Source organism: Poecilia reticulata, chromosome 9, assembly GCF_904066995.2.
Source record: "Poecilia reticulata chromosome 9, P_reticulata-male-v2, whole genome shotgun sequence".
Lineage (NCBI taxonomy): Eukaryota > Metazoa > Chordata > Actinopteri > Cyprinodontiformes > Poeciliidae > Poecilia > Poecilia reticulata.
In genome coordinates, this window is record NC_088838.1 from 20,324,573 (window position 1) to 20,336,576 (window position 12,004).

A 12,004-nucleotide genomic window follows, 5' to 3' on the forward strand; every position below is an offset into this window, starting at 1 on the left:
ACTAAAGCAAATCTACAACAGGATGGCTTTACATGAAAAGAAACGGGGTGTTGCAATGCTCATTCAATATCACAACCCAATGCAGTCTGTTTACCTATAAATCTATCACTCCATGACCCTAAAGCCTCGTAAGCACAAGCAATGCTCTAAATATAAATCTTACCCATTATCAAATAGGCTGTTTTACAATTGCAGTGACATCAAATACTGCAGCTATGACACAAAGCAGTTTATTTTGAAACACAGATGTAGTATTTATGCTTATAACTGACAGTGACACAAATAGCTTGAGAAGCGGAAAAAAAAAGAAGAAAGCAATCTTATCTAAACCAATTTTGGGGTTTAACATGAATAATCATTATCACTTCATAATTAGTTGTCACTGTATCGCAATGAATGCCTATTCCTAGTTGGAATGCAGGATTTTAAGAGTTCTGCACTTGCTAATGTTTGCAAACCTCAATATGATTGTTTATATATGATTAAGAAAAAATATATATTTCATCCATTTATATACCTCTCATGGTTGTTCCAACAACCATGAGAGGTACACTTGTTGTGTTGTGCACACACACTCCATTTGTGTGCAGTGTTGCACACAAATGGAGTGTTTCTGCATTTGAGTGCAGCCTATGTTAAAAAATGTAATGTGTAGCATCAAGGTTAGCAGTAAAAGAAGGCCTTGCATATAAATTCCTGAAACTGAAAGAGGAAGTATTTAGGTTTTACCATGAGTCTCTGGACTTTTCCAATGTTTAAGGTAGAAATGAATATGCATGTGCAGGAATTTTTCACTCTATCTAGTTATAATTCAATAGCATATATCGTTATGCTGTAAAACATTTTACTCTTTCATGACCCTACACAATTTGCCAGTTTGGGACAAATCCTGCACATATTTATAGACTAGTACATTCAAAGCTGGGGACAGATGAACTTTATTGTCAGCTGGTTTTGGCATAGTTGCTTGGCCGGCTCCAGTTGAGAGTCCTGTGGGAACTCATGCGACACTGGGAGTGAAGGTTAATCATGCTTGTTTCCAAATGATGCACAATGTTTTGACTTGTTCTCTTTTAGTAATGCGGACTTTGTTTTCATTCTCTTGCAGTCGACATGACCTTTTGACGTGCGGGGAAAAAATGAACAAGCCCAAAATGGCCACAGAGAAGGGGTGAGCTGATGCGTGCACAGCCACACACACGTGCAGTGATGTGTGGGAATGTGTGTAGCTTAGAGAAGCATTTTTTTTGTTTTATGAGCTCCTTTGCTCCTGATTTGCTTTTATGATGTTGTTCTCTTTCTGTGCTGTTTTAGCTTTTGACTCACTTCAGAGCAGCGTCCAATCCCACTGTTTATCTTCTGGTCCCACCATGTGTGACCATGCGAGAGAGAGACTGTCGGCATTTGTGCCAGAGAGCCCTGTGCAGAGATAATTACATGGCCTTCAGAAAGTAGCCATGTGAATTTGTCACGACTAAAAATAATCTTTGTTCATCTCGCAGGTTTATTTAAGCTCTACATCTGTTTTTGTGTCTTTGTCCGCTCATGCTTTACATTCTCCCATCATTCTTGACATTTTCTTTAATTTTCTGTCTTGATCACTCACTTTCTATTTCTGTTTTCATCTCGGTCCCTCTCTCTCTCTTTATAAGGAATGAGAACTTCTGCTCTACTGGGTATAATCAGAGTTTAGATTTTTCATTGTTTGCCCTTGCTGTACCAAGTGACCCCTAATCTCTTGCTTCTAGTTCAGTGCCAGGGAAGTTCATATTATTAGAAAAATATTGGTCACCCCAGAAATAGCTAATCTCTCGGGAACAGCCATTAAGTCAGCTTTAGTAGGATAATAAATAAATCTTAAAGTAGACCTGATGTGTGTTTGGTTACGGTGGGTTACCAGTGAGGCTGTTCCTATTTATATTTCTTTGTTTTTTGACATGCGGATACTTGCAAAAGCAGTAATGCCACTTTTTTTCTCATTTCGTGAGAAACTTAAATGTATTTGCTACTTTGGGTCAAATAAAACCTCAAGAAAATACTGTGAAGTTCATCAAATATAAATGTATTTGTCTATTAGATCATAGTTCCTCTGTTGTACAGCATAGTGTGTCCAGCTACCGTATTTTCCGCACTATAAGGCGCACCGGATTATAAGGCGCACCTTCAATGAATGGCCTATTTTAAAACTTTTTTCATATATAGGGCGAACCACATTATAAGGCGTATAGAATAGACGCTTCAGTTTGGGTTACCAATTTGTTTCGTACTCTATTATTACACATCCACATTTGTAAAGAGGTGGTCCCCGAGTACTTTATATAGTAGGCTGCCCCAGTCATCATTTCACTTGTTGCGATATTGTGCCCAACTGCTTTCTGGGTAACACAGACCAACCGACACGCTGCTGCCACAGTCTCTGTCTTTCTTCCCGCGCCCCCCCCACCCCCGGCTTTAAATCTATTATCAAACTTTATTCACAAACCAGCGTTCTGACAACTATCCCAGCATGCACCGCACACTACTTCTTCTACGGGGGAAAATGAAGTCGGCGGCTGCTTACCGTAGTTGCTAGACCTGTTGTGGCTCAATATTGGTCCATATAGAAGGCGCACCGGGTTATAAGGCGCACTGTCGGCTTTTGAGGAAATTGAAGGTTTTTAGGTGCGCCTTATAGTGCGGAAAATACGGTACATGGTAGACAGAAGCGGTATGAGATGAACCTGTTGAGAACTTTGTGAATTCAAGTTTCAATGTCGTTTTTGTTCCTCCAGTGTTCCCAGTAACTCCAAGGTAGCAATGCTCCTCGGCCAGCTGGAGAAGATGAACGAGGAGGCCCTGGTGAGAGATGTAGAAACGGCAAGGCTGATCACAGCGAAGATACTTCATCTCATACAGACACAGGGTAAGAGAAGAAAAAAAGCGAAACACTTATGATATGCTGGCCACTTTTTTAGGCACACATGTTCTTGTTAACACAAATAGCAATTCAGCCAATCACATGTTAGCAACTCAATACATTTAGGTATTTAAAAACTTGCTGATGTTCAAAACAAGCATCACAATGGGGAAGAAAAATATTTACGTTACTTTTAGTGTATTTTCTGGTTCCAGAAAAACTGGTCTCAGTATTTCAGGAATATTCACCATATTTGCAGATTTACAAGCAGTGGTTGAAAAGGAAGATGATGAATAAGGAGGTGTGTGGATGAAAATCCTTTTCTTGCTGTCAGAGGAGAGTTGGCAGACAGGATCAAGAAAGTATAAAATCAACAGCAGTTTAAACAATTCCCTTGTTAAAACCAAGACATGCAGAAATGATCACTGAAAACACAGCATGTTGAAACTTGAAGCAGATGGTCCACAACAGCAAAAAAACGCAACGGGTGTCTCTTCAGTCAGCTAAGAACAGAAAACTGAGGCTCCAGTTCACACACTCACCAAAATTAGACAAATAAGTGCCTGAAATCAAGATAAGTCTTGATCTCAGCTGCAACATTCAAATGGTATGGTTAGAATACCATTTGAATGGTATTCCCCAAACATTCCCCCTGTTTGGGGAATATTCTCATGATACACCATTAGCCTGGGAATGTCACTTGAGCATCGTTTAAACGCCACATCCTTGCAGAATGTTACTCAACTTGTCCAACTCTGGGTCACCTGATCTGTCCATTTTCCTGATGCTTACTTTCAGCAGGATAATGCAACATGTAGCAAAAGTCAAATCATTTGGGCCAGGACTGGACAATACGGCCCTAGTATCACGATATAAGCTTTTCGCATCAGTCGTTATCAATAATTAGTCATCAGTTTTAAATATCTGAAATATTACCAAACTAGTAACGTAACTTTGCTTCTGTTATCCACAGCTGTTATGAGGGAGCAGTTATAAGGCGTAGTGTCAACCTAAACTGTTGCTGTGCAACTCAACAAATTTATGCTAGGTAACCAAATTGTGAGTGAGTTAGTTTGTTTATGCCACTCACCTTACTTAGCTGGTTGGTTGAACAGCTTCAGTCTTTTCCCTGCCTACATCCCCCAAAATGCTGTGCGGTTCAGCTTGGAGTTCTATTAGATGTATCATATAGTGATATGCATCACATTTCAATATATTGTCTATCGCGACATGTTTTTATATGTCATGATATACATATTGTTTAGCTCTAATTTCAACTAGTTTCTTGAACATGACAATGAGTTCACTGTACTATAATAGCTGTCATCTTACCATCTTATCTGACTCCAGTAGTATCTTAGGTATGAAATAGGACAGGACAGAAATCTGCAACAGCCATGTGATGCTATCCTCTCTGTCAGAGGAGAGTTGGCAGACTGGATCAGGATGGTAGAAAAGCAACAGCAGAATTGTTTGTTCAAAACAAGATTTGCAGAAGCAATCAATGACTACACAGCGTGTTGAACCTTGAAATGAACTGTATACAATGTAGGATTGCATTGAATTCAATAAATGGCAATAAAATAAACAGGCCAAAATAAAAAGCCTTCCAAAGAAAACTATCACACAACTCGATCGTCGTCCACCTTCTGGATCAGTTTTCGAATCCGAGCATAATTATCTTGAGTTTTTGCTGATTGCAGATATGAAGTTATAGCCTGATTTACTTTTAGCTCAGTGTTGCTAGGGAGCCAAATATTTATACATATAAACTTACAAAGTAATGTTTTAGCCTCTTTTTCTTTTTTTCTTTTTTTTAGATATTTATAACCTTAAACAGCTAAACTCCAGCAGAGATAAAATATCCGACTGATGAGGTCCGATAAGCTCACTTTTTCTTAAAAGCCACTTTGCCATATGTTATTTTGTTTTTTTCCCTTTTGGTGTCCTAAATTCTATAGTCTCCAGTTTGTAATATTGACATCTCTGTAGACTTGATCAGTTTTTTTTTACTTAAAACATTAAAACACCTTATTTTTCTTCTTATTTTTCCTTACCTTTTCAAAAGGTTTTAATCAGGAGTTGTTAAGTTAATTAAAAGCTTGTTTTACCTCTTTGTGTGTAAATGGGTGCGGCAGTGGCTGAGGTGTAGATTGACTGATCTTGAGCCTCACAGTTTCTGATTACTCTTAAAGAGCAGTCTTGATCTCACAGCGGAAGGAGAAGGCATTGTGCCACCTCACGGTGTTGAACACAGTGCAACATGAGTGCAGCCTTGTTAGCAGGGAGCCTCTGTTGTAAACTCGGATTAGTACAAATATCAGTTTCACATTGTTGTTGCACTCTTACTCTCAATATATGTATTTGTCTAAGTGGTGAAACTAACTGACAATTTTGATACTTGTTGAGGTCATTTATCAAGTAAATATACTGAGCGTTCTCAGCGTTCTAGTTGTGACATGTCAGGATTGCCTGCTATTCTGCAATTGACATCGCTGTAAATAGCAAGCACACTCACAAAACTAGTGATGTAAAGACATGAACTCAGGCTGTTGGATATATGACGTGTACTTTCAACAACATTTGGCTCAGTCATCTAGAAAAATAATTGAATCACGAATAAAAACGTCATCATAATCAGTCACAGATTATTGACCGATTTCCAATTCTAAGATTTCTTTTTAAATCTGCTATAATTTAACTTTTTAAGGTGACAAGTAATCACATTAAAAAAAAAAAATCTGGCCATTCTGTTGTTTTGTGGGAACCAATATAATAACACTCTGTAATAGGGCAGACACTGTGATAAAGTTTTTTATTTTATTTTATTTTTTTTTAAAACAAAATTAATTTGGAGTTAATACTTTAAGCTGTCTTTACTGTCTCACATTAGTGATCTGCATTACTAACTGATAATATCAGTCTCCTTGTGACCTTAAGAAATGTAGACCCTTACCGTGACGTAAGAGATTTGCAAAGGTCTAACATTTCCAATTCCAGTTCCAATTCTGTAGGCCTGTAGGCCGAACACAAAGGAATACAATGAAGCCTAGAGCATGCTGGTATCTAATAACGTGCTCCTGTTAAAATCACTCGTACACTATTTCGAGTATGAAATGACCAAAAATTCAGAAAGGTAAGAAATGACAGGCACCCATCACCAAGGACTGACTCTCTGCTCCAGCTGTCTAATTGAACAACCCACATGCCGCCATAGAAAATACAGTAGCCTTTTAAATAGCTTCTTACACTGCTGTGACAGTGTAAGAAGCTGACTTTATTTTTAAACCATGGCCTCTGCAGAATCTTAAAGAGTCTTTATACTTTTCTCCGTATTAGGTTTGAATGTTAGACCTTGAAATTATACTAGCTGTTACGACCAGTCTAGGGGTGGCCAGGTCGCAACATGAAGGATCCATCCTCCTCTGATCTCAACAACCGACACACACGAAGTTGAACAGTCGATAATTACTATTTATTTTAAAAAGATTTACTTTTGATAAAGATGTTACAAATGGAGTATTTGGCTTCAGAGTGAGCTATAGCCAAAAACAATAAACAAAAGGAAACTATCTAAATAGTAACAGAAACTTACCTAATCGAAAGTAAATAAACCAAAGGACAAAAACTTACCTTCCTAACTAAGAAAACATGAGAAAATTGAGGAAACATAAACGGCAGCTCACTCCTACACTCCAGAACTCTAACACAGGTGAACAAAGGAAAGGGGTGTGGCCGGTGGAGATGAGTCAAGGATGGAACACAGGAAGTCCGCTTCAGCAGCCTTTATATTCGTCACTTCCGGGAAGCAGCCAATTAGACGTTTCCGTCGTCTTCTGGAAAGCCAATCAGGGACGGGTACCTGCACATTCATGTTTGTATAATTAACCTTACGACGCCGGTCGTAACATGGCTCATCAATGTTATTTAGTTAATGTCGGTCAACTTTTGTTTAGCATGCCAAGTTGGTTTCTGCTGGATTATTACAACAAAAACATTCTTTGAATTTTATTTGATGCTTTTTTTTTATAAGGTATAAACGTAATGAACTGGGATTTCAATGGAACCTGCTGCAGTTAACCATTCCATTACGGACCTCTCTGTCTACTGTACGAAAGGGGTAAAGTTGGATGATCAAGGTGTGAAACACTGGAATACCATTCCAATAAAAAAAAAACCGACTAGGTCATGTTGACTTGCTAAACACAATACGCAATTTAAAGTGATAAACATAACTAGTCTGAGTTAATAGCATTTTGAAATCTAAAATATTAGTTTTATAAAGTCTTAAATTTAACAAATTGAAACTTGCAAAATCATGTTGTAGGAGACACCTCGCTGATACTGAAAATGGCTAACTTTGACTCTTTTTCCTTCAGCTTCCATACTGAGGAACTCAAGGTGACCTGGCAGAACCTCCTTACTTTGTGTTCATTGGATGTAAAAATAAATGATTTTTCCGAGTTTCCAATCAGCCAATTGTGCTGTAATTAATCTGATGCTGGTCAGCAACCATTTTCTCAGTCCTTCTCTAAATATTTGTAAACAAGAACAACTTTCAGAGAAACAACTAGGTAATGCGTGTGTTATGTGATTAAGTAAAGAATTTTGGTAAATCATTCTTTTTCCCTTGCCAACATGCTTTGCATTCCCTCTGACCTTGTTTCCATCTCGTCTTTCCTGAATATCATCTTTCCTCTTCCCATAGTTTAGTTCTTCTCTCTCCAAAGTCAAGCAGCTAATCCATTCTGACTGACGGGCACAGTGGAAAACTGTCTGTCTGTAACTCTATCAATCATGATATACAGCTGTTCCCCTTCTCATCTCCTGCTTTGCTATCTGTCAGTGCCTCTCCTCTAACTCCAACTTGAAACGTGTACGAGTATGACGTTGGTCAGAGGGAAGTGGAAGGGGGGCTCTGACCCTGTTCACAGTAACTATACACTCCAGGAGGGACTTTTCTGTACTCTGTCTTAAGTTCAGAGTCTTAGGGGCTTAGGAGGCAGTGAATAGGAACCTAAAGAAAGAACAAGAGAAAGCTAAGACTTATTATAGTGTCCTTTCAGAGTTGTGTATTCCCTTACATCTTACCAACTTTTACTTGAAGGGATGCATTTTAAACAACAATTTTCTGTTGAAGCAAGCAGTAGTTGAGTTGTTGGCAGAGTCTAAAGGGAGGTGCTTGTTACTAAGTGTGGATATCTGTGCACACATGGTAGAAGAGCAGGTGGATTGTGTTAACATCTAAGGAGATCACTGCTTGCCGTGAGGGGATGCAGACATACCAATAAAGCTTTTGGAGTTCTTCAACTTTTGGCATCATTTACTGTAGCATATCAAATTCAGAAGGGTTCTGATTTACTGCGGTAAAGAAAAGCTGGTAACTGGGAAAACAGTGTACATTTTCATTCATCCCATCTGAGAAGTTTTAGGTTTTTTTGTTTTTAAAATGGATTATCACTACACCAAGAGATACTATCCATCGCTGGACTATGCAGATTCATCAGGTAGGGTGACAAATGACAAAATACACCAGTGAGTTATTTAGAGTTGGAATTGAGTGTAGAATTTGAAATATATACATTCCTAATACTCTATTTTTCTTTACACATTTGTGAAATTTGTCGTAGTCATAGGCACTAGCAGCAGATACCAAAAATGGCGACACAAAGTTGGATTTGAAATGATTTTGTGGATTTTATTTTACTACATCTTTTGACCTGATGACACAGACTTTAAAAGATCCCAATTTTTGTGTAAAAATTGAGATATAAGAACAACTTTAAAAATGTATACTTCTAGCCTTACTGTTCTGAGTGGCCATCAATAATATTAGATGTAGAGGGGGAATCAGACTTTTTAAAAATATTTGAAAACTAAGTTATTGCAGAGTTTAGATTTAAAATTTGATTTAATTAGGATCTTAGCAATAGCTCGACATTACTAACTGTAAACACTGTCTTTCTTGTGCATTCTTTCCAGAATTTAGACTCTGAAGCTTTGAGGTTTTGTGAAGGTCATCAGTATTTCAAATTCAGTCATATTTTTTAATATAGTTTTAAAGCTTGAAAGCTAAAACCGAGCAGCTCTTATGTAATATATTTAGCCTTCCTGTTATCCGTTTTCAAAAAATACAGGCACTGACTGTAATTGCTTGAATGAATTGCAGACATATCTGGACATGTCTTAGAAAATGATTTGCTTTTAAATTGCTTCTTATACTTCCTGCTTCCTCTGAATTCATTTTAAATACCCCACTCATATCAAAAATGACAATGTGTTCACTGATCAATAATGATCAGATTTTTATATTCCCAACCCGGTCCAGTCAAACATTTAAATTTCTGTGCATCTCTACTTGAATAAAAACATAGGAGTTCACTGTGCTGAGATTAAAATGTAGGTAATTTTGTTCTGGGATGCATTTTTACGGAAAGGCATCAATCACCTTCTAGGTGTCAAGGCGCTGATTTGTTTAGAAGCTCTTTTAAAAGTCTGGCATGTTATAAATGTTTTCGGAAGATGCTGCGCCCCTCTACACTGGTCTAAAGTGTGTGCAAGGACAGACTGGACAGACACAATTCCTGTTTGGTCTCCAGTGTAACTTTGGCATGTTTTTCTTACTGCAAGTTGTAAGAGCTGCATACTTGGCACATTTTACCCCCACTTGCACCAGCTAATGACGCATTGCATGTTGTGCCAAACACGCAAAGCTGCCAGACATAAAGTCTAAAATCTCCATCAAGTAATGTAATCCTCCACTTGGTTTTTTTATACAAGGTCTGCATATCTGGCATAAACTGCTGACTTAAAAGAAATGTAATAACGCCATTTACGTCACATTTAGTTCCCTTTTTGTCATTATTTTTGTATGCATTTTTTTTCCACCACATTTATTTGCTTTTTGTCATTGAAACTTATTATAAGAAATCGTATTATAAAGAGTTTGTTACAAAGCCTTCAGTGTCTGTTCTGGTTATTTTCTTGTTTTTGGGAGTTCTAATGTGTTTGTTTTAATATTTTTGCACTCGCAAAACAAGACAAAATATCTTTTTCGCTAGCTTTTGCAACAAAAAAAAAAGTCTGACAAAAATGCAGAGGTCAAGTACTGATATGTCAAAAGTCTTCTTCTGTTAACTCAAAAATGTAATCTTATGTTTGAAGAGTTGTTTTAAAATTCTTTAAAGGTTGAACATACAAGATGTTGAAAACTAATATAGATGCAAACAACACTTTGCTATGTAAAGATACAGTGGATTAAATGTGTCCGCCGTAGAGAATGCAGTCACTTTCTTTGTCTGTTGTAACGTGAGCCTCTGCACTCTGTTGTGGCAACCAGTGTAATTGCAAAGCATATTTTCGAATGGGAGCCCTTTAAAGTTTGAGCCGTTTAACCAGAGACCATCTTCTACACTTTAGCTCCTGAAAACAAACCAAGGACTCCAGCTAAGATGGCTGCTATAAAGAAAGAATAATTCCTTGCATTATGTCGACTCTGATGAGATGCGTCTTCAAGCCTCTGAAGGACTCTGAATTTTTTTTCAGTTTGCTTGACTTTAGAAATCACAGGAGTTTGGCAATGGTGGTCATCACCTGCTCTGTGGGATTAAGATTAGAAAGTGCTGCTGTTCTTTTTATAAAGTCTTTACTTCAATTGAACTAAACTAATTTCTGTGTTTTTTACATTTCTGATTCTTTTTATTCTGTGTGGTGTTGCAGAGAGGAGTGGAAAAGAGGTGATGTCCAAAGGCTCCAGTGGAATGGAGGTCATCCTTTCTTCCCTGGAGGTCAGCACATTCTCACTCAACCACAGACTTTCCCTTCACGGCATTGCAACACAATCTGTTTAATAGACCACCTTTTGTAAAATTCAACAACCGTAGGATTAACTTACTTTGCATGAACAGTCTTACATTTATCCTTTTGGATTCAACCACATAATGGAGGTTTTTGACCTCTCAGATGCAGGTTTTAGAATAAATAAGTTTCACTTGAAAACCTCTGATCTATGTCTGAAAATGTTATAGAAAATTTGAAAACAATCCAGTATACAAAAAACACCACAAAAGGAACCATAATTCAACTAAAACCTTATAAGATGTAAGAATTAAGGATTGTTTATTCCTCATTTTTGGCCTAAAACCATGTATTCACTTGTAACCATAAAATCACACAACTGTTCTCAGTCAAAAGGGTTTATTAAAAGCAAATTAATTTATTTTGCTTTTAGTGGACAATCTTCTCATTTCTAAACTTTGTCATTATCCTTTAAAAACTGCAATTCTGCAGCTGATTTCACATTGATCCCAAAGTCTTCTACATTTAATCCAAAAATAAAAACTTCTGAAAAAAGTTGAGAGAATTGCGCTTCTTTCTCCAATTTGCAAACTGTGTGTATCATTTTAACATTTGTGGAGTTTGTCACTTTGACAGAACAGCAGGGATGTCCAGACCACCTTGAACATCATGTGCATCCTCAGTGAGCTGCTGACAGTTGGTAAGAAGACTCTGATTTATTTTCTTCACATTAAAATCAAGCTGCCTAAAGTCTGAATACCTGCATTTATTTATAAGTGCAAAAAATTATTTTAAAACATGATACATGTTCTTAATGCATACACGGTATAATGTGATTCCACAATTAACGATGTGGTAGAAATAAATTGCATCAATGTTAACTCAAGTGGTTCTAATCTTGTCCTGAATTAGGTTTCAGCTCATTTAGTGCAGTTCTATTCTTGGTTTTCTGTCTTAGGCAGAGGCCGCAGAGTGGGAGTGTTTGTTTCCAAAGGAGGAACTGGAGTTCTATTCCAGATTCTGATTTCCGCCAGTAAAGAACTTCCTTCCAGTGAGGAACTTATGTTGCAGCTTCACTCACTACTGGCCAAGGTTGGACCAAAAGGTATTTTTATTGTCACAGTCTATCACCATCTATTACCATCTAAAACATGATCTTGAGCTGTAAAAGTGTAGAATGCCTTCTCTGGGTCGGGGAAGAAGTTCTCCCCTAAGTGGAAGAGTTTAAGTGTCTCTGAATCTTGTTCTATGGATCTTCTTTTCCCTCTCTGGAAAAATGGAGATGTAGATCTATAGGCAGACTGGTGTGGT

The 12,004-nt window shown here is 37.6% G+C and overlaps 1 protein-coding gene and 1 long non-coding RNA gene across 5 annotated transcripts in view; one reads left to right on the plus strand and one right to left on the minus strand.

The window, feature by feature from the left end:
• The window catches only part of agtpbp1 (ATP/GTP binding carboxypeptidase 1), a 32,827-nt gene that overhangs the window by 1,727 nt on the left and 19,096 nt on the right, over positions 1-12,004 (plus strand). For 2 of the 4 annotated variants that reach the window (XM_008418476.3, XM_008418475.3), the window contains exons 2-6: positions 1,109-1,171; positions 2,772-2,902; positions 10,616-10,683; positions 11,330-11,393; positions 11,652-11,798. In XM_008418476.3, the coding sequence (XP_008416698.2) occupies positions 1,140-1,171; positions 2,772-2,902; positions 10,616-10,683; positions 11,330-11,393; positions 11,652-11,798 (442 nt within the window). In that variant the 5' untranslated portion in view covers positions 1,109-1,139. Of the gene's footprint in view, positions 1-1,108; positions 1,172-1,398; positions 1,503-2,771; positions 2,903-7,869; positions 8,404-10,615; positions 10,684-11,329; positions 11,394-11,651; positions 11,799-12,004 lie in introns of those variants that run through there. The other 2 variants (XM_008418477.3, XM_008418478.3) reach the window with 2 other exon arrangements.
• Positions 6,350-7,757, minus strand: LOC108166583 (uncharacterized). The gene is made up of 2 exons (XR_001776935.2): positions 7,556-7,757; positions 6,350-6,758 (listed from the first exon to the last, which is right to left on the minus strand). It is a non-coding gene; the product is annotated as an uncharacterized LOC108166583 (long non-coding RNA).